General features: G+C 36.4%; 4 protein-coding genes and 1 non-coding gene across 5 annotated transcripts; all 5 read right to left on the bottom strand.

Annotated features, from left to right (window-relative positions):
- Window positions 1–3114: 3114 nt before the first annotated feature.
- LOC130717941 (uncharacterized protein At4g04775-like) lies at window positions 3115–3657 on the bottom strand. Its single transcript, XM_057568354.1, has 2 exons — window positions 3529–3657; window positions 3115–3441 (listed from the first exon to the last, which is right to left on the bottom strand). The coding sequence occupies exons 1-2, from the start codon at window positions 3655–3657 to the stop codon at window positions 3115–3117; spliced, it is 456 nt and encodes a 151-aa protein (XP_057424337.1).
- Window positions 3658–8311: 4654 nt separating this feature from the next.
- Window positions 8312–10594, bottom strand: LOC130728939 (putative glutamine amidotransferase GAT1_2.1). The gene is made up of 4 exons (XM_057580523.1): window positions 10374–10594; window positions 9394–10124; window positions 8881–9081; window positions 8312–8744 (listed from the first exon to the last, which is right to left on the bottom strand). Exons 1-4 carry the CDS (start codon window positions 10459–10461, stop codon window positions 8493–8495), a joined length of 1272 nt encoding a protein of 423 aa, XP_057436506.1. The 5' UTR covers window positions 10462–10594; the 3' UTR covers window positions 8312–8492.
- Window positions 10595–12173: 1579 nt separating this feature from the next.
- TRNAV-CAC (transfer RNA valine (anticodon CAC)) lies at window positions 12174–12247 on the bottom strand. The gene has a single exon. It is a non-coding gene; the product is annotated as a tRNA-Val (tRNA).
- Window positions 12248–12797: 550 nt separating this feature from the next.
- LOC130728938 (non-specific lipid-transfer protein 2) lies at window positions 12798–13539 on the bottom strand. The gene has a single exon (XM_057580522.1). It carries the CDS (start codon window positions 13470–13472, stop codon window positions 13158–13160), a length of 315 nt encoding a protein of 104 aa, XP_057436505.1. The 5' UTR covers window positions 13473–13539; the 3' UTR covers window positions 12798–13157.
- Window positions 13540–14234: 695 nt separating this feature from the next.
- Window positions 14235–24637, bottom strand: LOC130728936 (uncharacterized). Its single transcript, XM_057580521.1, has 20 exons — window positions 24288–24637; window positions 23398–23547; window positions 22258–22439; window positions 20704–20811; window positions 19879–20049; window positions 19241–19798; window positions 18869–18943; window positions 18668–18796; window positions 18517–18591; window positions 18220–18429; window positions 17860–18012; window positions 17557–17771; window positions 17206–17323; window positions 16970–17102; window positions 16701–16902; window positions 16514–16619; window positions 16286–16426; window positions 16063–16186; window positions 15801–15917; window positions 14235–14998 (listed from the first exon to the last, which is right to left on the bottom strand). The coding sequence occupies exons 1-20, from the start codon at window positions 24484–24486 to the stop codon at window positions 14622–14624; spliced, it is 3543 nt and encodes a 1180-aa protein (XP_057436504.1). The 5' UTR covers window positions 24487–24637; the 3' UTR covers window positions 14235–14621.
- Between the last annotated feature and the right edge of the window lie 999 nt (window positions 24638–25636).

Raw genomic sequence — 25636 nt, 5'->3', positions numbered from 1 at the left:
GTCCCTGGAGAATTTATTGTGCATGGTCCAAGGCAAGATTGAGTTTTCAGATAAAGAGCTTTAATGAGGAACATACCTGCAGCAGGACCTTTAGGAACAGGGCAGCAAGCACAAGTTGGTGCACCAAAAAGCTTGAGAAAAAACTCAGAGTTCAGCCAAATTTGACACACACTGAGGCATATGACTACATGAAGAGAAAATATGGGGTTCTTTTGAATGAGACCAAAATTTTCAGGTCACTGAAAAAGGCAAGGAAGCTGGTTGAAGGAAATGAGGCAGAGCAGTATGCAAAGCTCTGGGATTATGCACATGAACTTCTGAAGAGCAATCCTGGATCTACTGTGAAGATGGACACTGTGGCTGTGAGTGAGGAGGAAAGACAGTTTCAGAGAATTTACATATGCCTTGATGCATGTAAGAGAGGCTTCAAGGCTGGCTGTAGACCATTGATAGGTCTTGATGGCTGTTTTCTGAAAGGATATTATGGGGGGCAGCTGCTTTCAGCAGTAGGTCAGGATGCCAACAACCAACTGTATGTGATAGCTTATGCCATTGTAAATGTGGAAAATAAAGACAACTGGAAATGGTTTTTGGAGCTGCTCCATGGAGATTTGGGTGATTATAAACAACATGGGTGGACTTTTATATCAGACATGCAGAAGGTAATACACTTCCTCTTTCTCATGTTGGCTGTTTTATTATAGCATTATGTTAGGACTACGTGCACTGCATTTAATTTGCACATGATTAGGACTAATATGACAGTATTGTGTAACATTCAGGAACTAATGTGACAGTAAGTTGTAACATTCAGGGACTAATTTGACAGTGAGTTGCAACATGTAATGATTAATTGTCTTTGTTTTTTGCTGTTTTGCTAGGGTCTCATCCCTGCAATGCAGGAGGTTATGCCTGGGGTGAGTCACAGATTCTGTGCAATGCATTTGTGGAGGAATTTCACAAAACAATGGAAAGACAAGGAGATGAAGAATGTTGTGTGGGATTGTGCTAGGGCAAGGACAGTTGAACAATTTAATGCAAAGATGAATAGGCTTAGGGCAAAGAATGCACAGGCATGGGCTTATCTCAACAAGTGGCCCAAAGAATCATGGACTAAGGCCTACTTCAAAGAAGGAGTTAAATCAGACAACATATGCAATAATGCCTGTGAATCCTTCAATGCAAAGATTCTGAAGTATAGAGGAAAACCTATACTGACATTGCTTGAGGAGGTTAGGTGTTATATCATGAGGACAGTTGCTACTAACAAGATCAAGTTCAAAGGACAGCAAGGCTTACTTCCACCAATGCAAAGAAGTAGATTGGAAACTGAGAAAAAAGATGGTAGTAAAAGGTGGACACCTGTATTCACAGGGGATGTTGTAGATGAGAGGTATGAGGTCCAGGGTTGGGAAGGAAAGGTGGATGTGAGTTTGACAAGACATACCTGCACTTGTAGGTTCTGGCAGTTGACTGGCATGCCTTGTAAGCATGCATGTGCTGCAATTGCCTGGAAGCATGATCATGCTGAGGACTATTGCCATGCTTGGCTTACTATGGGAGCTTATAGGAGTACATATGAGCATTGTGTTCGCCCCACTGCAAGCCAACAATACTGGGAGCAAACAGATTATGTGAGGCCTATCCCACCAAGGGTGAACAAGAGGAAACCTGGTAGACCTAAGAAGAATAGGAGGAGGGATGGAAATGAGGAACCAGTTGCTGGATCAAGAAACAGGAGTAGGGCTGGAAGTGAGCCACCTGTTCCTGCCACAAGAATCAGGAGGTCATATCCTCCAATTACTTGTACTAGGTGTGGCCTAACTGGTCACAACACCAGAAGCTGCCATAACATTGGTGCACCAATAAGGCCAACAAATTGGGTTCCACCCCCACCTGAAGTAATTGAGGATGAGGTTGATGTATCCCGGAATGCCCCCAATGGGACTCCTCAGCAACCCCAGGTAAAATGGTAGCATTATGTTCTCTTTAATATGACTTAATTCATTATATTAATTAATGTTAATTTTTTGAACTGTGATAGGAAACTCCTGCTGCTACAAGACCTAGAAGGAATGCCAACAGACCTAGAAGAAATGCTACTCCTGCTGATACAGCTCCTGTGCCTACAAGTAGTGGAACTGCCCCTCTTTCAAACACTATGCCTGCTGGAATTACAAGTAGGCCTGCTGCTACAAGACCTAGAAGGAATGCCAACAGACCTAGAAGAAATGCTACTCCTGCTAATACAGCTCCTGTGCCTACAAGTAGTGGAAATGCCCCTCTTTCAAACACTATGTCTGCTGCTGCACCTATTGGGTTTGTGATTTGGCCCAATAGACCAACTGGAATTGCAAGTAGGCCTGCTGGAATTGTTTATAGGCCCACTCCTGCTCCTGCTGCCTATAGGCCCCCTTCAATTAGGCCACCTAGGCAATCAGTGGAAGCATCTTCCTCAACTCGTCCACAATTCCAAGCTTCAACTTCAGTACCACCAAGGGCAGAAACAGCAAGAAGCTCACCACCACCAGGGCAAGTGACATATGCTTATCCTGGAGGAAATATGTGTTTCATGCCAACACCTTCTATGTTCCAAAACACCTCAGAGGACAATTGATGACAATGAAGTTCCAGAAGAGTCTTTTTGTGATGCAGCAGCTAGCCTATGTCTCTTTTTTGTTTTAAAACTGGTTGTGTTATGTACTGACTGATGACATTATATTTAGTAGCCTTAGTAACTTGGCATTGACATTATGGTTGTCTATTTAAGTTCTGGTTGTTGTTATGCTATTTAGCATTGAACTTTGTAATGGTTGACAGTATTGTGTTATGTGTTTGTTCAGACTTTGTAAGGGTTGATCTTTTATTATGAATGGTTATCTATTTCACATTATGGTTGTCTATTTAAGTTCTGGTTGTTGTTATGGAATATGTGTTTGTTCAGACTTTGTAATGATCTTATATTATGAATGGAGTAGAAGATTTGGTGGAAATGACCAAAAGCAAGCATGACAAAATGCATACCAAAAGCATCAATAATGCATTTCATTGATAATTTGACAATATCATTACATTCATCACTCAAAAGACTACATTGTTACATGATCCCCCACATTACATGAACTTCCCAATCATCATTACAAACACAAACAAAGTCATCAATATGACACAAATTCTCATCAATTGAACTTGTTGAGCTGCAAGGTCATTGTTCTTGCACATGGCTGCATTCATGTACCTAATTTGTTCAATCACCATCTCATTTTTCTTCAAAATAGCTTCCTTCATAAGCACCACCTCCTGCATCAACACTGCATTCTTCAGAGAAATCTCATTCAACACCCTCACAACTTCTTCATTCTGCATACAGTTTGGGGCATTCGATTCAACTTCATTTCCATCTTCAACCCATCGAAAGAAGTTGCAATTAGATAAATGACCCTGTACAACAAAACCCATACAACCCAGAAATTATGAATTCATGCCAACATATGCAAAAATGAAGAACCCAGAAAATCATTTACTTGCCTTTGGTAGATAGCAACTATAGAAGGGTTTTCCTGGGTTGGCATCAGTTTTGGAAACCCTAACCACTGCTTCTTCACCACACTTGCAATGGGGCACTCCATCGTTCATCCCTGAGCTAGAACTTCCCATGGGTTTTTTCGATGGCCTCTGTGGAAGTCGCGACCTAGAACTACCACTCATCTCCCTTCTCCCTTTCAGATTGAAGGTTGATGAATTTGAGATTTTCCCCCAAATGTTAGGGTTCATCTTCATATAGATGATTTCAGGGACTAATTTGAAGTGTTTAACATAAACCCCCAACGGCTATTTCCACGTAGGCATTGATTGTGGGAAAAAAAAAATTTCATGTCAGTAAAAGGTTAACGGACGTTATATGATTTTAACGTCAGGGACTACTATGACTATTTTTTGTAACTTCTGGGGACCGCGAGCCTAATTAAATTCATCCAGGGACGATTCTGAAGTCGGTGGGAACTTCCAGGGACCATTGTGACCATTTACCCCTAATATTAGTATCATTTTATATAGGCTTAAATAACCTTTTGATCCTTCAAATTGTAAAGGGAATCAAATCTGATCCCTGTAAAATTTTCGCATCAAATTGGATCCCTAAAATTGTTTTTTTAATCTAATTAAGTCCTTTTGCTCAATTTTGACCGGTCAATAGCCCAGTTGCAAGTCTAGTCAGCTAAGGACGGTCATAGGGACTTTTTCACATCAATTTTAGTCCCTTGAAAAATATTTTCATCAATTTTAGTCCCTGTTCTTCCACCTTCATCTTCTTCCTCTTCCACCTCCTTCCTCTTCCTCCATAACTCAAATCTCATAAATTCAAAAGGAAGAACAAGGTGAATATGATGAACATATAGTTTTTAAGGGTTTTGAACTTCTGGGTTTAAGGATTTGAGTTATGGAGGAAGAGGAAGAAGGTAGAAGGGGAATGTGGAAGAACAAGGACTAAAGTTGATTAAAATATTTTTCAAGGGACTAAAATTGATGTGAAAAAAGTCCATGTGGTCATCCTTTGCTGATTAGGCTTGCCACGTGACGGTTGACTGGTCAAAATTGAGTAAAAGGACTTAATTAGATTAAAAAAATAATTTTAGGGACCTAATTTGATGCGAAAATTTTATAGGGATCAGATTTGATTCCCTTTATAATTTCAAGGACCAAAAGAGTATTTAAGCCTTTTATATAGGTCTACAAATTTTAAACTGGCAGAAGAAAATGAAGACATTTTCTTAGCTAAAGTGATCGTTGAAGTGGATGAAGAATAGAATGAAGAGTGCACCTCGTGAGAAGTAATTCTCATACAATAAAATTATACTATATCACAAGCTTTGAGTCGAATACTTTTTAATTTTGGGAAAAAATACCTTAACTTGGGATAGCCAATGATATTTTGCATAAACTTTGATCTAGAAGTTCATTAATTTATGATTCTGTAAAGGTGACTTATTGTACTATTTGCATTGGAATTAGAAAATGAAAATGATTATTTGTTTGGTAAATTCTGTGATACCCATAAAATATTTTGGGTATGATACCCGCATTGAGTAATTTAATAGATGATTATTATAATTTTTTAGGTAAATTTTACATTTTCGCATTTCATTTTACTATTCAATTAATTTCATCTCATGAAATTTGTTTTTTAATGAAAAATGGTTTAATTGTAGAGATGAACGATAATGATTGAGATGCGCGTAAAATGACCATGATTGACGGATGAATAAAACCTAAAAAAACACAACTTGCAAATCTCATGTCTCTAAGAATGAAATGTTACATCACTACGATAAAATAACATCAAAATTATAACTTGTACATGCTTCTTTATTATTGAATTATCTCATTTTGGGTACCATACCTTGATTTGGGTTAAGGTACCATAGCAAACACCTTATTGTTTTATCATTTCATGTTTGTCGGTGAGCTTGTACATGCTTTGCTATGTATGATGTATATATTCGCATTGTTATTTTAATCACAAATCAAACACACTTCCACCTCAATGATATAAGAAGAAAAACAAGAGAAATGAGAGATATGATATACAATGTGATAATAATTGAAGAAAAATAAAATGAGATAGAATAGAAAGTACAGTGTGAATGGTTTCTATTGTTCTCTTATTCGTTCTCTAATTGAAAATGGTTTTTATATATATAGGTACTAGGCCTGCTAAAAAAAACCGGGCCGAACCAGACCGGCTTACCTAAGCCCAACCCAATGCACACAGGCGGTTCAACACGGGTTTGCGAGTCACTTTTTCGGTCTCATATGGGTTGACGTGGGCAGGTTCGGTTCACCATAATGAAATCCATCGGTGACCGAACCCGACCGAACCAGAATTCAAATTAAAGCATGCTACATGCACTCATATCTTGTTTGTCATATAGCACTAGGTGGAGCCGTGCAAGCACATCACTTTGCTTCTTTCTCTCTCTATCATACTAGTCACTTTCCAACCTATGCTTCTAGCCTTTACCATCTACACTAAACCTAGTCAAGAGCACGTGACTAAACAAATAAGTAATATATTTCCTAATTCCTATCCTTTCTCTTTCACGCTACCTTTGTCCTCTTTACCTCATTCATTGTACTTTTTTCTTTCCTAGAAATGCATCCAAAAATAAATTCCTTCTTCTACATCACCATGTTCTTAAACTTTCTTCCAAAATATAGATCACCTTCATGACTTCAAGCATAGCAACAGAATCACCCCACGGCTCACTAGACTTGGATAAACGGACCAAAGTCTGTGGGCCAACCAGCGTAACTCGTGATCCACATGGTCAATAGCCCGGTGTATGGTGGTTCGCTTAAATGCGGGCCTATCTGGGCTGGCTCGTTTAGCCCGCGGTTTAAATGGGTTGAACCCGCGGTTTTATAGGCTGGTCTGTGGGCCGTATAATTACATAAAAAAATTATCTTCAGAGTCCAAAAACTACTTTACTTGATCTTGAATTCTTGATAGACTGGCCCAAAAAAAAAAACCAACCAAAGAGACCCAAGTGAAGTGAGACACTCATCACTTACCAGACAAGTTACCTTATGTACCCTACTTCTGTTCTCTTACTCTTTTTTTTTTTTTTGGATTCCGTCTTTCCTAAGTCTCCCACTGCCACCATGAAATCTTCTTGCTTTAGATTTGTGGAATATTTTAGAGTTTAATTGTGTAATGTCGAATTCGCAGAATTGTTTTGGCAATCAGTTTTTTTCTCTATTTTTTTAGGTTTTTTTTTCTTGTTTTATTTTAAAATCTAATAGGGCCCGCGGGCCAGTTCGTTTATCTGCGGTTTAAGCGAGGCAGTCGCGGGCTAACTTAAATACATGTTCATTTATTTGCGGGCCTACACGGGCAAGCCCGCTAACATGCGGGGCAGGCTTATGCGGGGCGGGCTAGACCGCATACCCAGCTTTACGGCTCACACTCAGTGGCTTCTTATCTTCCTGGCCTCCACCGCCTTCTCCTTCCCATCCAAACCACTGATTTGTGAATCACAAAAAAAAGTAAATCACACAACAGACACCACTCCTCCTCCTTCTTCTTCCTTCTTTACCACTTCACGACTCTATACCTCTTAGCAACTGCTCATGAGCCCCTGATCCACAACCTCTGCATCATATTTTTGTGGTACTAAACCGGTTTTAACCCACCCGCATAATTCGAAACCCGCACAAACCGAACCCGCACTAACTGAAAGCATAAACGGACAGAAGCGGATTGAAATATATGTGTTACGGTTTTCCTCAGTTTTATGATTTTGAGCCTGAATCCGCCCGAACCCGCCCGATGCTCACCCCTAATAGGTACGTAATGTAATGAACCACCCTTTTGAATTTAGTGTGAAATTTGATTTTATTTAAATAGAAAATCATAAGCTCTAGCTTTAATTTTTACATTAATTATTGTTGAGAATTTAAGTGTGAGTTGGAGTCCCACATTGATTAAGTGTGGGTGAGGAGAAGACTTTATAAGAGATATGACACATAAACCTAATGCCTTAAGGTTTTGGGTTAAGATGTGACGTCAATCTCTTGGTGTATTTCTCCTCGGCCCATGAGCTCTTGTGTCCGCCCCAACAAGTGGTATCAGAGTCGATGGTTTGTGGGACCATGATAACGACTCCTTGTGTCGACAATCTTCCTAGCAGTGTGACTTCGCAGCGGGTTCCATTGATGCAATGAACGACAATGCAAGTGTGAATAGCTTCCGCGGAGGGGGGGGTCATGATAATGTGGTGGTGACTCACACTTAAGGGGGAGATTGTTGAGAATTTAAGTGTGAGTTAGAGTCTCATATTGGTTAAGTATGAGTGAGGAGAAGACTTTATAGGAGATGTGACCAATAAACCTAATTAATGTCTTAAGATTTTGGGCTAAGATGTGATGTGATATCTATTGGTGTCTTGCTCCTTGGCCCATGGGCTCCCCTGTCTCCTCCAATAATTATTGATTTATTTATAAATAATTTTATTGATCTATTAGGATGAGGTAAAAAAAGAGTTTTTTTCCTTGAATTATCAAGAGATAATTAAGTCTGTTTCTCAAGTTAGTGCTACTTAATGGAATAAATAAGATAGTGGAAATTTAGCAAATCTCAATAAATTAATAACCAATTCTTTCCTCCAATAAATATATATTGTTTATAATTAGAATTCAACTATAAATTTATATGATACATTTCACGGACTTTTGGACTGTTAATATACATTTTACTATTTTAGTATAACATTAAATAAAATAGTATATAATATTGAAATTTCATTGAACTTGTGTGATGAACCTCTATTGTGTTGAGTTAAAAAAAAAACCTTTATTGTGTTTTATGGATCAAATCCACCTTACAATACCTCAACAAGAACTAGATGATTGTATGATACAATGTAGACCATCAAATTGCAACAAATACTACATGGTCCTCAAAAAATTACAAAAAGTTAAGAATATGAAACAAATTATGAAGCAAGCTCATTGACAATATCCTGCATCTTTCTCTCTAGCACTTCTGAACAAATCTGCCCCATAGTGTGATAGAAAGACAATAGCTCAGATAATTGTTCCACTGACATTTTCCCCATTACATTTCTTGCCATTTTCTCTCTCTCCTCATTCAGCTTCAGTCTCTGTATGTATGACCCTGCATTCCTAACTGTTGCACCCATTTGCTTTAACCTATTTTCTTGCTGCACACTCAAGGCTGTATTTGACTGCAAATTCAAACATAAATCAAGAATACATAGAAAATGTTGAAAAAACAAATTGGAAAAAACAAATTGGCATAAGTTAACACAAAATACAATAGTGTCTTTCTTTTTAGATTTTTCTACATAGTTTGTGTTGTACCTCGAGAAATTGTGCCCCAGGTTCAAGTTCTTTGGAGGGGTTCATTCCCTGGCCAGCATTGTAAAGATTTTTTGCAAGTGAGAAACTGCGAACTATAATTTTCCTCTTGTTTTCCATTTCCTTATTAAGCTTCAAAGGCTTTTCAACAGGTGTTGAGTTAATCAGCTTCTTCTGATAAGCAATAACTGCCTTCACAAATTCCTGGTAGAGTAGTATCAATGAAAAAATTCATGTATTAATTCCTACTTAGTTTGTTAATGTTCACATTAGAGATAAAATTCTTAGAATTCAGAGTACGTTTAACTCCACTGCAAAATTAGCTCGGAGTGAGGATTTTTGGCCTCTCCCAACAAATCATTATTCATAGCATTGCTCAGGAATCGAATCATGGACTAGATGCTTAAGGCGACAAACTATCTACCAGTTGTGCTGTGCTAGAATTTATTGGTGTAGATTCAATATATTAACAATAAATTAGTAGAACTTGAAAGAAACCATTTTAATTTTTCAAACCTTATAAGCAAAAGGGCATCCTGGATAATCAAATTCATCTGAATCAGGCTTCCTCATACGCTCAGGGTGAAACTGCAATCCCATGATAAATTTACCCTCTTCTGGATTATAAGCATCTGGGTCATAAAATCCTTCAATCAAACCATCACAGGAAAATGCCATTGGGACAAAACGTTGTGCCAATCTCTTAACCCCTTGATGGTGATAACTATTAACCCAAATATCATTTTTCCCTTCAACCAATGATTCTTTGAACCAATGATGCAAAGGGGTGTTTTCAACCACTGCCACCTCATGCCTATGCCCATCATAATCATCATAGTTCATGTGCATAACTCTTTGGCTCTCTAGGCAATTTTTTGAAAGCTCTTTCTCTATGTCTTGGTATAAAGTACCCCCACATGCCACATTTAGGACCTGTGATCCCCTACATATTCCTAGGAAGGGAATGTTCCTTTCAAGGCAAAGCTTGGCAAGGCTCAACTCAATTGAATCTTTCTCTCTATCAATGGCTGTATCACTAGCATGAAGCTTTCTTATTTCTTCCAATTCCTCTTGGGAAAGACCTGAGGTGTCTTGTTCGTACCAACTAGGATCAATGTCTTCTCCTTCACAAAGAAGCACTCCATGGATTGGCTCAAAACTATCCAACAACATATGGACCCCAGAAACACGAGGAACAATGATCGGTACAGCGCCATATTCTACTATTAGATCAAGGTGATATTCACCTGAAAATCATGTAATGAAAACATTAATAAGAAATAAAGGCCATGTTTCACAGAATTTGTATCATCAAACATTATTAAAAAAACCTCAATCCAATACATCATTGGAAATGTTGATGTGCCACAACTGTGTGTTTTTTATCGTAACATATTTTATTTTCCAGAAAATATATGGAATTTCATGTTTTCACTATTGTATTTCTGGAAAGAAAACTAGAATTGATTGAGGTGTTTGAATGAAATGAAACTTACCCACAAAATCAACGAATTTGTTTTTGCGAACCGTTCGTCTAGAAACAATTACAACACGAGGTAGAATGACAGAGAGATCTGAAGACATTATTATATTGTGTGATTAATTGAGTTGATGATTGTTATCCCCTTCCCAAGTTTTGAGGTGGAAGAAGAAACAATGGTTGTAGTAACTGAACGTGGATTATATGTTCCGAATGATGAGCCTTTCTTTGCTACTAATATTTATAGGAGATGAGAGCTAGAGATTGATTGGATAGAGATGAATCTATCATATGAGTATAATGATGTAGGGAATGTATATTATTGAAAACTTTCATGTCACATTAATTTTTTGCCATCTTCTTGTAAGGTTGCTGGGTTGAATATATCCAATTCTGAAAAACAAAGTATTTTGGATTGCTATGGTACCTTACGTCAGATTAAGGCGTGGTGTCCAAAATGAGTTAGTTTAATAATAAATATTCATGTACCGATTAAAATTTTGATTTTCTTCTATCGTAGTAATGCAGCGTTCCATTGTTAGGAACGTGAGATTTGCGAGTTTCGTTTCCACCACTCGTCTATTTTTTATTAAATAAAAAATTAATTTTATAAGATGAGATTAATTTCTATGCACCGACGGTGTAAAAAGTTTTACACCATCATTCAATCACAACCTTTCATTTTCGATTTTAGATATTATTAAATTCAAAATTAATTGTGAGATAACAAAATGGAGGGATGTAATTGAATGATGGTGTAAAACTTATTTACACCGTCGGTGCATAGAAATTAATCTCTTATACGATAAAGTCAATTGATAAGTAAAGTAAAATCTAAAGATGTAATATTTACCTTAAATAATATGATAGTAATCTATTAAATCACTCAATGCGGGTACATCATTAAAATAAAATTGAAGGTAGTACAAAATTTGCCAAGTAATTTAAGCAAACAAAAATGTTATGGAAATATCCTATCAAAATCCAAAAGAGACAATGGTTTCAATTTTCTTTTGCTTTATAAATAAAAGACACATTTAAAGGATTTAGAAGTTAGGTATTCTAACTATTAATTTATTGGTTATTACATTTTAGTTAAATTACTTTCTCACATTAATAATTGCTACTAATAATTTATAATGGAATGCTTTGGATGCTGAATTGGTTGCGGTGGAGATGTGACTACGACATATCTATGAGTAGGGCATAGAAAAGTTGATTGTGATTTATGAATCTGACTGCTTGGAAGTTGTAGACATCTTCATAAAAACAAGTGATGTCTGTAATTTTTGGTTGTATGAATTGATTCTTCGAGTTAGAAATATATTGAGTTGAAATTGGACAATTTCCTTATCACTTATTTCTAGAGAGCACTGTACGATTGTCAAGCAAAATAAGCCACTTAAGAAGGTACTCATTTGAGTGTTTGGAAATTTTATCCTTCGATTATCATTTTTCTTATATTTGTCAAGATTTGATTGTGTTGTATTTTTCTTCCAAAAATAAGATAAAACAAAGCCACATTTCTAGTTGTGGTGTTCAATTAAAGCATGCAATTGTGGTGTCCGTTCATGTTTGCTCTAGTAAGTGGGACCATAAGTAAGTATGGGTCAATTTCTTACTGCTATTTTTGGAGTTAGCCAGTTTTTTTTTTGGTTACAAGAGGAAAGCAGGAGTTAGCCAGTTGAAAACGTTTTACCAACAAGGATTCAAAAATAAATTCTTATGAACTGACATGAGAAGTTCAAAATGGGACAAAAAAAGTTAAATGTGATAAAAAAATGTCTGAGAAACATGTGATAAAAAAAAGTTAAAATGTCTGAGCCCGGGTTCGAACTGGGGACCTCTAGTGTGTGAGACTAGCGTGATAACCGACTACACCACCCAGACAATTCTTGTTGTTGGACTCTTGCACACATTTGATAATTATAATTATAATGATAGTGCAATCACGTTATATAGAATAATATTAATCATAGTATACTCCAGTATTATAAACATATATCACATAGCCTAGAATGCCAAATTAACTGTGGAAATTTTCCTAACAAGTTCAACTTAATTTTTAAGGTAGGAGCCAGGTTCTTTACATTTGCAAGTTCAACTAAAGTTTCATGAATAGATGGGGACATCCAGGTAAAAAAGAACATGCAATATATGCTGAACCATACATCAAGAACCAAAAAATTGTTGAATAACATAAATTTATCCTTATTAAAAAAATTAAACTTATACTCCTCCAAATTTGAATATCACATGTAATTTTTTCAAGCAAATATCACTTTGAAGTGTTGAACCCCCATTATTATTTCCTTATTCATGACTCTTAACACTGTGTATAGATGAATTCCTAGATACTTGTAATACTATACATGCAATTATTGTATCCGGATTCATCTATAGAGAGCTAGCTTAATTTGTCAAATTAACATCAATAATCTCAAACAAAACATAGTGTCTATCTCTTTTTATTAGTATTCAAATGATCACTCTTATTTAATATATATGAAAAACGAGATAGACATACAATTTGGAAACATGAGAATGTTTCCACATGAGAAAATCTAGATTCAGCTTAATCCTTCTTAGTTAACATATTAAAAGATAGGTAGATTCTTCAATATACTTTTAATACCTACCATCATTGTAAGAGTAATATCTAATTAACAGCATGTTTGGTTCCACGGTGAAATGCTCTGGAATCACTTTTATTTAAAAACAGTAAGTCTTAGCTTACGAGTAAATATGTAATGGATTCTGTGCAAATCGTGCAACCAAACATGCTATAAAACTTATATAGCTAACATCTTGGGTAGGGGATCCCACAAGTACTAGCCACTGCTCTTGCGCCAGGAGAGTTAACATACGGCGCCAAGGATGGGTTTCTGAGGTACCCACATAAGCATGGCTTTTGCTCCCTCAACTTCTGGCAACAGGCGGCTGATGGTGGAGTAGAGGAAGATATTGCCCCAAGACAAGGGCTCAACGCCACTGGGCTGCAAGTCACAGCTTCAGCAATGGGTGCCGCCTCCGCCATAAGCAGCACCACCACAACCACTGCACACAAAGCCACACTAGAGGCAGAGACCTTGATCTCCTTCTTCATCATCATCATGCTCACTTTCTTGCTACAAAAACTCGCCACTAAACTGAATTCGCAGAGGATATTATGCTTAGAAAATGAAGTTCATAGGCAGTTTATATAAGTGGAGATAGTGAGTGGGTTTGGTTAATGTTAACTTAATTTGGGTAGCAAGTAAAGGGTCATGGTCCCACACAAAGAAGTGGTCGTTGTGGTGCATTCAATTCGCATTAACAACATTTGAGCATTATGGCAATACCAAGTAGCCCCACTAATTTGGCTCCACTCATTCCACCAATTTAATTTTGGTTTTACGAAGTTTCTTGGTTCATGCCCTTGCGTGAGTGCATTGTGGTACTCCTTTGTTTGGTTAAGGTATCAAATTGGGTAAAGATATAGCTAAATAAATGTTTATAAAGGTAGAACAGTATCATTTATTACTTCTAAGCTAGCTTTTGGGATAGAGTTGATCCTAATCCAAATTATAATATGTTTCTTATTCAGGGTTTGAATTCAAGAACATTTTTTAAGTTGGATCAACTTCTGGGTGAAGATAACATGAGCTTCATAGCAAATATGTAGAATTTATCATGTCATTGATAGTAAAAATCTTGGCCATCCAATTTTTCATAATTACATCCAATGGTGATTTTATGAAGCCTCATGGTGAGAGAGTTTTATCCTCCTTCACCTTAAACAAGACCTGAATTAAACCGATGGAACCGTCATATAACCAAATTAGCTTGTCCACACTAAGTGAGTCATTTCCAAACTTCTGACTGAACACTAAAGTGGTAAACAACAGGAAAAAAAATTGTTGACACCTCAAATTCACACACACCATAAAATGTCAGTTGAGCACAGACTATAGAGCCCACAAAACTTAAAGAACAATTCACACATTCTTATCGTCTCTCGATTCAAATCTCTCTTCTGTTCTCGACACAAGGCTTAGGAAAACAATCAAAACACAACAAAATTTTGCATCAAAATGTTTATCTATATGTTCATCTTCTTTCTCAGAAACTAGAGTAAGAGGATAAAAAAATGTGATATATACGGGAAACAGCTGTGGCTAATCTCACCTAATGGGTTAAGTTTGGTTGTTGTATATTTGGGAACCAACAGTGACCTTCACCTGAAGTATATGAATGAGCAGAAATTATTTTACAGAAGCACATCTTATTGGTTCTGACCTTCCTCTTGGGCTTTCGCCTTGCCACGAAGCATGTCGCCGAAATTTCCCAGCATGATGCGCCGGAATCTAGTGTCCTCTGTTGGTGGTGTGGCAGCTTTGGGGGACGCAACTGCCTCTGATGGTGGTTCTGTGGTTTCTTTCTTTCCTAGCAACCCGCCCTCACCAAACAAGTTGCTGACTGATGATGGAAGCCCGAGATGGGCGCCCATCACCTTGCTAATATTGTCAAAAGTTCCCCCTGATCTTTCCTTCAAAATAATTTCAAGGGCTTCTTTGTGTGCTGGATCCAATGCATCCATGTCTTTAAACAGGTTCTGTATAGCAGGCAGGAAGAAGTCGCGGACACTATTTGCAGGAAGATCTATAAGAAGAGAAACTAAATTAAAAATACTTGAGGGAAGAAAGAAGTTTTAAAAATCAAGAACATCATCTCCATGAAATTAAAACTTCAAAACTATGACTTTTACACATAATGTTGCAAATATAGACTCTACACTGTAGAGTATTGGATGGTGCATAAAATAATTGGAATTAGTAAATTACAAACAATTGTCAAAACGAAGTTGAAATTACAAAAAATATGTCATTATACCGGGAACTACAGAAGGATATACAAGAACTTTGATGAATAATGATGCGAAAAGGAAAGGCTTTGGCCTTGTAAATGGTCTGCCATTAATTCATAATAGGACATTATGGCACGTTTGATCCATGTAGCCAACCCTCCTAATCTGAGAAGGTTTTGGTTGTGGACATCATCTTAGGATTCCTCTTGTAATTTTCTTTTACTACTATCTAATACTTTTTATTATAAAAAAAAATGAAAGGCACGTCAAGAAATGAAGAAACACACTTCCCCCTAAAACAATTAGCCACTCGATTTGATGAGTCAGGATTATTCCTAAAAATATTCTATTCAAATTCAAATAATTAGATTAAAGACATGAAACAGGCAATAATTGGGCCATGGTACCAAACTGGTAGCTCCAAGAGTAGATTACATTAATCGAAACTCTGGATATGATAACAGTACAAGGAAGTTCAGGGTATCTTTTAATAGAGGGAACATTAATACCACAAATCAAACCTTGACTTGAAAATCATAATAATAGCTTGAAAAGGTTTCGCGATGCCAGACTAAAATAATTTTTAAATGAACAAACCTGTAGCATCCAGAGCACGGATTGCCTCACAAAAAGCATCTGCTCTCTCTCGTCGACGCATTAAATCATTTGTTACATTCGGCATAGCTGTAAGCTGGAAAATCTTGGATAAAAGATGTACACCGAGTTAAAGAAACAAATAGCAAAGTTTGAGAGACCTTGAAAGCCAACAAAAATATGCAAATAACCAATGAGACAAAATGTCAGGACATTAAGCAGTTTTCTTAACATATTTCTTTTCCAGAGGTAGGGTTAAGGATATAATCTCTAAGTCTTTCTATTGTATGTGGTACTGCAATCACCAACGCACGAATAACAGCAATAGTAGCTTCATGGGAACCATCTTCAAGAAAAGCATCCATTTGCACACGTATCTTGTCAACAATCTGGAAGATATCTTATTTGATCAGATATTTGAAATGAGGAACAGCATAAACATCATAATTTCAACATAAACTAGAGAGAGATATACTAGTGATGGATACCATCTCGTTTTTAAAATGTTGAGCTACAGCCCCAAATGCATCTATGCTGGCATACTTCACATTCAGGTTTTGGTCAGATCCCAGAGTAATTAGGGCAGGCAAAACATGAGTTGAAGCAACCTTTGCATCAATATATGACACCTGTTTATGAAGATATTAGTGTTAGTTTAGCCATTTGTTTGTATGAGTACAACGCAAAAGTCGAAACTCAAACAACGGTAGGCTTACAATAACTTTCAGCAGTTGAGCGGCATTAATTTTCATGGTCATGTTAGAGCTGACAACCATTTCCCATAGTATATTAAATATCATACCATGATTTTGTTCATATATGCTGCATTATAAAGAAAGCACATTATGAATATAGGAGTAGAAATTATCTTAATTTTTAGAATGTTAGTGGTGATAATCAAACCATATAAAGCGGATAGCATTAATAATCTCAGGAATGTGTTTGGTTGATCGGTTCTCCATGGATTTGTCTTCTAGTAGCAGCTTCCTCAAATATTCTACTAACTGTTCATGTTTTCCAGGAGCACTTAAAACACCAGCCAATAGAAGTGGTAGGACACACATTGTAGAGAGTCTATCAGCAACAGCAGATCTTGGCCTCAAGCCTACAAGTGAACAGTCAAATATGAAGCAATTATGCGAAAAATTCACAGAAAAGTGAAGAACTTTTACCTTTAATTCTTGAATGGATGGCAGTTGGAAAAAATGTCAAATCGGCACTATCCCCAACGGCAATTAAAAATATCGGTAGCATGATGCATGTCACATAGGAATCCCCAAACGATTCAGAAACAGATAACAGAAACTGCATTTACAAAAGTTATATCAGCAAAAGCTCAAAAATAGTTTTGATCCGAAGTCATAAGAAACCATCAAAAAAAAAATTCAAAAGGTAGTAGGCAAGAAACCTTAGAAATTCGGCTCCGTAAATTATCTTCTTTCTGTGGTAATAAGCAAGACAGCTGTATCAAACTAGGAAAGCACTCAACATGCATCCATTCAAATGCTTCCCATTCAACTTGTCCCCTAGCAAAAAATGGACACATTGAAGATGAGTAGCATCTTCGATAGTGTAGGCATCCACAATTTGTCTTTCAGTCTATGCATATATGAATACGCATGTTTTGAACACATACATTACAACATGAATTAACAATACTCAGGTGGTACTTGGCATTAAGACTCATGCCCAGCTCATTGACTGTTTCAAATGTCAGAGTGGTATTATTTCAAAATCAAGAGGTTCTTGCTAAGCTTACCTAGCATACAATTCAAGCAATGGGGTAGATAGCACAATTTGGGCAGATTCTGAGGTGCATGAGAAGGGGCATGTCTCAATTGCTTTCTGGTGCACCAAAGACAGTAATTCCACCATCATTCTCAACAGAGCATCTATATTCCACCGCTCTCTTTCACCCAAGACGCGGAGATGTGACTCTAAAGACCCTTCAACCCCAGAAAGAGGCGGACAACGCTGTAGATTGAGGCAAGAAACTCCTGTCAGAAACATAATCTTGATTGTCACTGAAGGGAGAAGTGTCAGTTCAAAGGAAAATAAGTACCATAGCGGAGCTTAAAACATGAGAAAGTAAAACTCTCAAAGCATGATCCAATTTGTTTCCCCACTTTATAACTGCAGGAACCAATTCCTTGAGAGTAGTTTCCACCACCACTCCTGATGGGTCACATGCCAACTGGAACATCAACTCCTCCACCTAGCAAAGAGAAAAAACCAAGAATTGGAGTAACTCTTAATCTTTATTATTTTTTCTTCTTTAAAAGTTGTCACATTATAGTAACGGTAAAAGGCTCCATCCCCTAGACCATGTCCCATCAACCTGTTCTAGAGCTTACATTTTAGCCAAGTCTCAAGTCAGAAACCTTCTCCATGATTGCCTCGAAGCAAATATAGTGAGGCTGACCTTGAAATACTTATCCACGTTTGGGAATAGTGGAAGCAGCATAGCCAGATTACGAGCGGCAGCCTCTCGAACAATAGTGGCAGAATCTTCTACTAGTTGCTGAACAATAGATAAAATAAGAGAATCACGAATCTCAGGCCGCACAAATTCTGCAAGCTCTCCACATGATTGAGCAACAAGCAGTCTACGTTCCTCGTACATGTGACTGATCTAATAACCATAACAAGGACAAAATGAAAACCTGGTTCCAAAATCAGAATGGCAAAGAGTAGGTTGAAAATAAAGGCACGAACATACTTGTTCCCAGCACTGTGGAAGCAGTTCTGTTTCTGTTCTCATCTCTCCAACATTCTTTGCAAGGTTGACACATGCCTGAAATGATGGCAGGGAAATTTAAAGTTGCATTCAAAACCATTCATCAAAAAGTTAAAGAAACAACACGACATACATCCATTATTATTTGTCTCTGTTGCTCATCAGGACGCTTGATTAAATTAAACAATGTGTGAGTCAAAGAATCTCGAGTGCTGCTATCTGGGTGGCGCTCAATAGCACACATTATTAGAGGAAGGAGCTCCTGCAACCAACTGAAACAAATGAAGCCTATTTATGACGGTAACAAACTAAAATAATTTATTGCGAAGCAAACCTCACGATGGTTGATCAAGACATATGGAACAATTTTAGGCAAAGCCTCTGCAAGTATCTGAATGGTTCCTGATCCCTGTCAAAATATAACCAGATAGTTACATTATGATGCAAATAAAGACAAATACTTTTTGCTAAACTATTCATTCTGACTCTCATTTCTTTTGGATGAAGAGGGGAGAGATTTTTTCTAGTTCACTCTTTATAACACACAAAAGAAGCCCTGACCAAAACCAGTCCCAACTATTGTGTCTCACCAATTCAGAAAAGGTAAGCCATATGAAACTAATAAGAAATGATGTTTTTTAAGAATTTCACAAAGCCAAGAGTGCAAGAAACTAGCTATCTTTTCAGATATTAAGTCATCACTTACGCTGTCTGATTTTACTAGTTCGGTATCCTCTGCTTTTTCCCCAACATTTAGTTCAGAGTCATTTTTTATATTTTCGAAAGAACTATTCGTATTTGCAGGATTAGAACTATTCGTATTTGCAGGACTAAATAACTCAGGCAATGTATGTTCATGGTTATCAGAATGCTCATTCAGAGTTTGAACAACTGGTGATTGAGAATCCTGATTGTCTTCTACACCGATCTTCACATCAACAGGGTTTGAGATAGCAGCCCGATCTTCATGAATCTCAATCACTTTATCATCCGTCTGAAAATTTTCACTTTCAGAACCAACAAAATTTCCAGGTTCAGGAGCTCTGATATTATTTTCCTTCAGCAATTCGATTTCCATCTGCAGTTTCTTAATTTCTTCCTCATACTTCTCTGAAGATTGAGATTGAACAGTATTAACATCACTAACAACCAGATTCTTTCCCAAGTGAGACCCTTCAATATGCATTTTCAGTGAAGTGATCTCAGCTCGGCAATCATTGATCACCTTTCTTTGATGTTCCAAGGACTGTTTTAAATCTTGCACCTGAAAGTTAAAATTAGGATATCATGATTATGAACATATGACTACTGTTGGACAGAATCTCTTAAACTATGAAGAATTACCAAGTTCTCTTTGTCCTTAACATCTTTGTGCATTGCCTCCAAGGATTTAGTTAATGCTCCTATTTGAGCATCTGCCAAATCTCTGTTCTTCAACAAGGCCTCCTTTTCTTGATTCAGCACCTTATTAGCTTTAAGTAATGTTTCGTTCTCCCGAAGCAGGGAGAATTTTTCCTGCATTAACATTCATGTGTAATTCAGTTGAAATAGTAACTTAAAATGAAATTTGTAGGATCAATTTGGTAAAAATATTTACCTAAATATTCAAAGAGCAATTAAAAGTCAATTAAAAAAATCCAATGCCTCCAAAGTATAAAGAAAAGAAGTATCATTTGCTGAGAATAATAGAAGTTCTTGAATTAAATCTTATCACAAAGGAAACAATTTCTCTGCAAGTACTTCAGTTTATATAGAAATAGTTTCACAAGTGAAAAGAATATATAGAATAAATAGTTTATAAGATACCCAGTTTCTATCATGTATGGACAAGACAAGCTGATAGCCCGATACTAATCCTATCCTAAATATATAAACCCATAAACTATGTATTCAAACACTCATATATCAATCATCAAGAATTTTTTTATGAGAATATAGAACCAATATTAGGAGAAAATAGCAGATAAGAAATCTGTCAATACTTAATTCAAGACACATATAACCAACAAAATGGTGCTGAAGAAGTTGAGTAGTGCAAAGACATCAAAAACCAAATACACAGTCAATCAATTTTTCAGAACTACTACTTTTGGGATACAATCAGTACGAAATAAAATTGTAGTATTAGTGTACCGTGCAACTTGATATACAATGAAAAGGAAAAATCACCTCAGCAGCCTCTGAAGTTGATGAAAGATACTGATAATAATAATGACGCAAGGCATCTGGTACAGATGCAGGTGTGTTGTGCCAAATGTCCAAGTTCTGGTCTGTAACCTACAGGAATAGCTACAGAAGATTAAAAAATCTCTAACACTAAGCACCAAAAATGGTGGGGTCAACACATTGTAATATATACAACATAAACACGCCTGCAGATATAATTTGATAGCACCTCTGATGATTTACAAAAACAACTACCACCAACATTTTCCCACTAGATTTCTGATGTTAAAGAAACACAAGAAAAACCACAGATCTGTCAGATTGTTTCAAAATAAAAAAAATACCAATTATTTCCTTACATCAACCAAAATCCCTATGAAACATCTTTTTGTTTATTCAGATAGTTCTGTAACTTCTGTTGACCTGGGATACCTTTTGGTGTTGTTTGTTACTTCTTAGAGTATTAGGTTATTTGTGAGTCATTTTTTATAGTTGTCTTATAGGGTTGGACCATTAGAACTGGTACTACATCAGAACTAAAACGAGGTTGTAAGCATAAATAGGTTTTAAGCTTTTAGCTGTTAGTATAAAAAAAATACATAATATCAATCCAATATCATTATTCAGAGTGTCTCCTCTCCTTTGCCCATATATCCCTATAATTTCAACAGTTTCGAAACACTCTACGTTGTACACAGTAATATCAACTATTAATAATTGTTGAACAAATCTTGAAGCAATACCAAAACGCAGCAGAATGAAGATATGCCACAAAAGAAAGTTACATTGGTTTCCTTTCTTGTTTCTTGGAGGAAGGAGTGCACAGAAATCAGTATACTTAAGCAAAAGGAGATTATAAGGAGGAAAATATTGTCTTAATGCATAAGAAAATAAAATTGCAAGAACCATAGAAATACAAATCAGGCCCCATAATTATCAATTAGATTTTAACTACTTATCCATTTAGCAAGTCGTATGAGAAATTCTCAATATAAATAAAAAAGAAAGCGACAAGTGAAGGGTTTTATTTGTGTTTCGGCATTTATTTTACCTTAAACAGACTGAACTACTGTTTCCGTTTTATTTTTATAACCAAATGGTTAAGAGTGGTAAAAGGGGTATTGTCTCATGGCCGCCTCCTAGATATTGAGGCACCTCAGACAATCTGAGGTGCCAGCCCAAAAACCTAATTCACCTTAGGGCTTAGCTTCAATAATATCCAAGAGACCCATCATCCCAGTCCCAAAATGAAAAATTAAAAGAAGCTTCCTCGTACATTCCCTATATGACTAGTTCATATTTGAGTGGTTCATGATCCATACCATTCAGGAAACTACCACAGCCACAGCAGTCAGTTTTCATATCTTATTTCCAATAGCTAACTAAAACAGAAAACGGAACTATCTAAAATTATAATCACAAGTATCTACCCAAAAAATAATAGTAAATACACACAAACACACAAAAGAAAAAACAAAGAAAACATACGGAAAAGAAAATAAAATCAGAAAGCCACAGAAAGAGAGCCAAAAACAAGTCCGATACAGCAATACCAACCTCTTCATAAAATGTCATTGCAGTAAGACGGTAACCAGCCATAAGCAAGTATTCCTTTACAGCACAATTAAGATCTCGACGTTCAGTATCCTTTAATGGACCCAAATCGGTGAAGGAAGTACTCTTTTGTAGTGGAATTTGTTGCCCTTCATTCACCAAAATATCTCCACTTAAGCGTGCAACTACATCCAAAATCGAAGTATATCATAGAGCAGTTAGAAGTTAGAACTGGAGAACATCTCAGGTATTCCAAGTCACATTATTTTTTAATATAAAAGAACTTACATAAGAGAAGAGAAAGAAGTCCAAAGCAGAGTATAAAACAAAAATGCCTTATTAGCCAAAAGGTAATGGTTGTGAACAAACTATAAATCGGTTTAATATTAAAAACATTTTTTATTTTGGGAATATATTAAGCAAGACTGAATCGGGAATGAGACTCCGCAATACAGGAGACTAGGAGTCTGGCATAAATGAAAATATCTTTTGCAACAACTATACATGTAAGAGAGCTGTGACTGTGAGTCACTCAGCCTTATGGAAGGATATCACATGCATTTATTCCTCCAAAACTTGCACCAGCCCATTATTATTTTTACACTTTCAAATGTTACAGCAACCTTTTAAATGTAAACTACCATTTCCCACTGATCTTGAAGACAATTCTACCAGTAACTTACCTTGTTGATGTGAGCATAAATTGAATATTATTTATATTTAATTCTACATTTAATTTTATTAGGATCATGCATTTTTTTATTATATTTTAATATCCATTTTTACTACATGTATTACTTTTTATTTTATGATGCATTATTTTATTATATATTCTATCAAGTATTATTATTTCTATGTTTAGTTTTGTGGTTTCTTGTGGGAGTTTTACCCTTTTGTTTGCCTTCAACTTTGTTCCTTATTTTGGATTACACTTTATCCTTTCGTGTGTTCTCCTCTTCGTAAATCCTATCTAGTAACTAGTAATATATTTTTCCATAAAAAAACTTGACACATTATTCATGAGACCTTCAACATAGTTGTACATAATTACTTAAAAGTTGTATGACATTGACATCAAAATGGATATCACATAAAATATTAAAGATAAAGATGTTAAAATGTCTTGAAAAATAAGAAAAGTACCATTTGGTTCATTAAGACTTTCTGTCTTCTTCTGCAATTCATCCTTGAATTTTAAGATGTCTTCTTGAGCCAACCGCAGTTCATAGTCACTAATAGCTAACTTTTCTACTGCTGCTTCTTTCTCTTCCAGTAAAGTTTGAGGATCAGCCACTGCATTGGGATAATTAAAATGAAGAAGACAATATATCATCAGGCATGTGATATAGTATATATGCCTTCTAAACCACCTGCACTTCGACATTTCTGATTAAATTGAACTTGTTCAATATGCACCTCCTATAAAGAGCCAAGTTCCCCAAATATAAAGTAGCAGACATAAACAACGCCCATAATCCCATATCATATAAACCACAAAGCATGTGTCCATAAAATGACCCCCCAGTCAAGTTGATAATCATGTATCACTCATTCACTTAAACCTAATCTATACCTATATTCCATATCTACCTACCTCTTATCTATTACTCCCTCCTGTCTTCTTTATAAGACCCCTTCAAGAGACTTTTAATGCTCCTTAATATAAGACCCTTTACAAAGTTTTAAAAGCATTATTTTTCCCATACATGTCCTTCAAGACTATCAATCATTTCCAATTCTCAGATTTTGATTAATGTGGAGTTTGACTTTAAACAGAAGTAAACTTAAAATGTTGCATTGATTCTCCAAGAAACAATACATCAACTACTTTCAACATCTTTACTTAAAAGTGTGAATCTGTTAAAAGGAACCATATTTCAATCAAACACATCATCTGTTTCATACCCATGTTTTGTTTTCTCATTCCAATTTGAAAAAAATCTTCTTTCAATCAATTAGGCATAATCATCATCCGTTTCAATTTCAGAGATCTCAATGCACAAAATACGCAAAGAGTTAGTAATAGTATATACCTCGGAGAGAGCTGAGGCGAGAGATTTGATCGGGGGGAAAGAGGGAGGGATCGGAGAAGTACTGTTTGAGGCGAATTGCTTGATCGTCGCGGCCATCGTCGAGAAGCTCGTGAAGAAGCTCAAAAGCAGTGAGCACGTAGTTCTCCTCCAGGAGGAAGTTCACAACGCAATTGCACAGCGAAGATCTCTCCACGTCCATTTCCCCTCTTTCAATTTCTTCGAATTCGCTCAGATCAAAACCCTAATTTGGTCTCTGTGTGACTGTGATCTGAAGCCATTGAAGTTGAAGAGAAGAGAGTGAAGATTGAAGAAGAAGAAGAAGAGACTAGTGTGTGAGTCAGCTCATGATTTCAAATGCATGCTGGCTAGTTAGGTGACATGTCACATGTTTTCTAAATTAAAAAATTAATATTTTTATTTTTTATTTTATGGAATTGCTCATTGCATGTTCTCCTACTCCACCCTTGGAAGAAAACACATGAGGTTGCTTATATTGTTAAGCTTTGGTTCATCCTTGTTTAGGTCACTTGTTGACATATGTCAAAGCATGTTCATTCTTCTTCCTCTTGTGGAGAGGTGTTGTTGCTTTTGCAACCTCCCAAATTGCATTTCTTATCTCCTTGTTCTTCAGATTTTTTGTAAAATTTATCTGAAGGTGAATTACACAATACCTTTGTTGGACTCCAAGCATAGCCTCTTGCATAGTAGGAATTAGACCATATACGATAACATAAAGTTGTTCAAGTTAGTCCCTAAATCATATAATTTTGATAATAGTTATAAACTATTTGAAATACATTAAATTGGTTCCTAAAGGGAAATGTATTATTACCTTTTACATGTGTGAAATGAAATTCCACCCATGCTATTTAGACCACTTACAATGGATGTTTAGAATCGTTGTTGAGTTTTGTTTAGGGGTTGCAATGGGTGTGAAATGTTGTTGAGAGTGATTGGGAGGAGAGAGAAACGTGTAAAATGTTGAGGAAGCTCAACATTGTTGAGCCCTCTACGGTCAGCCACGCGTCAGGCCGTGGTTGGCCTCTCCCAGGCGCGTGGGCCACACGGCCAGACAAGGCGCGTGACGCGCCTGGGAGGAGAGAGGGAGAATTTTTTTTTTTCTACTGCCGCCACGTGTCACGTTTCTGTTGGTTTTCCGGATTTCTTTTATCCTTATCTTTTGAACTCAATTATTTAATCAAAAAAAATATTTTCTGAAAAAAAAATATACCAAAATTCATGATTTTTTTTCTCTATAAATAGAGACTTGGTTCGTTTGATTTGGACACAGAAAAAAAAAACCAAGTTTTTTCACTCTCTTATTATCTCTCTCACCATCTTACTATCTT

This window comes from Lotus japonicus, chromosome 1 (assembly GCF_012489685.1).
Source record: "Lotus japonicus ecotype B-129 chromosome 1, LjGifu_v1.2".
In the NCBI taxonomy this organism is placed as follows: domain Eukaryota; kingdom Viridiplantae; phylum Streptophyta; class Magnoliopsida; order Fabales; family Fabaceae; genus Lotus; species Lotus japonicus.
Note: the sequence above shows the minus strand (reverse complement) of the source record. Positions and strands in the feature narration are given on the sequence as shown.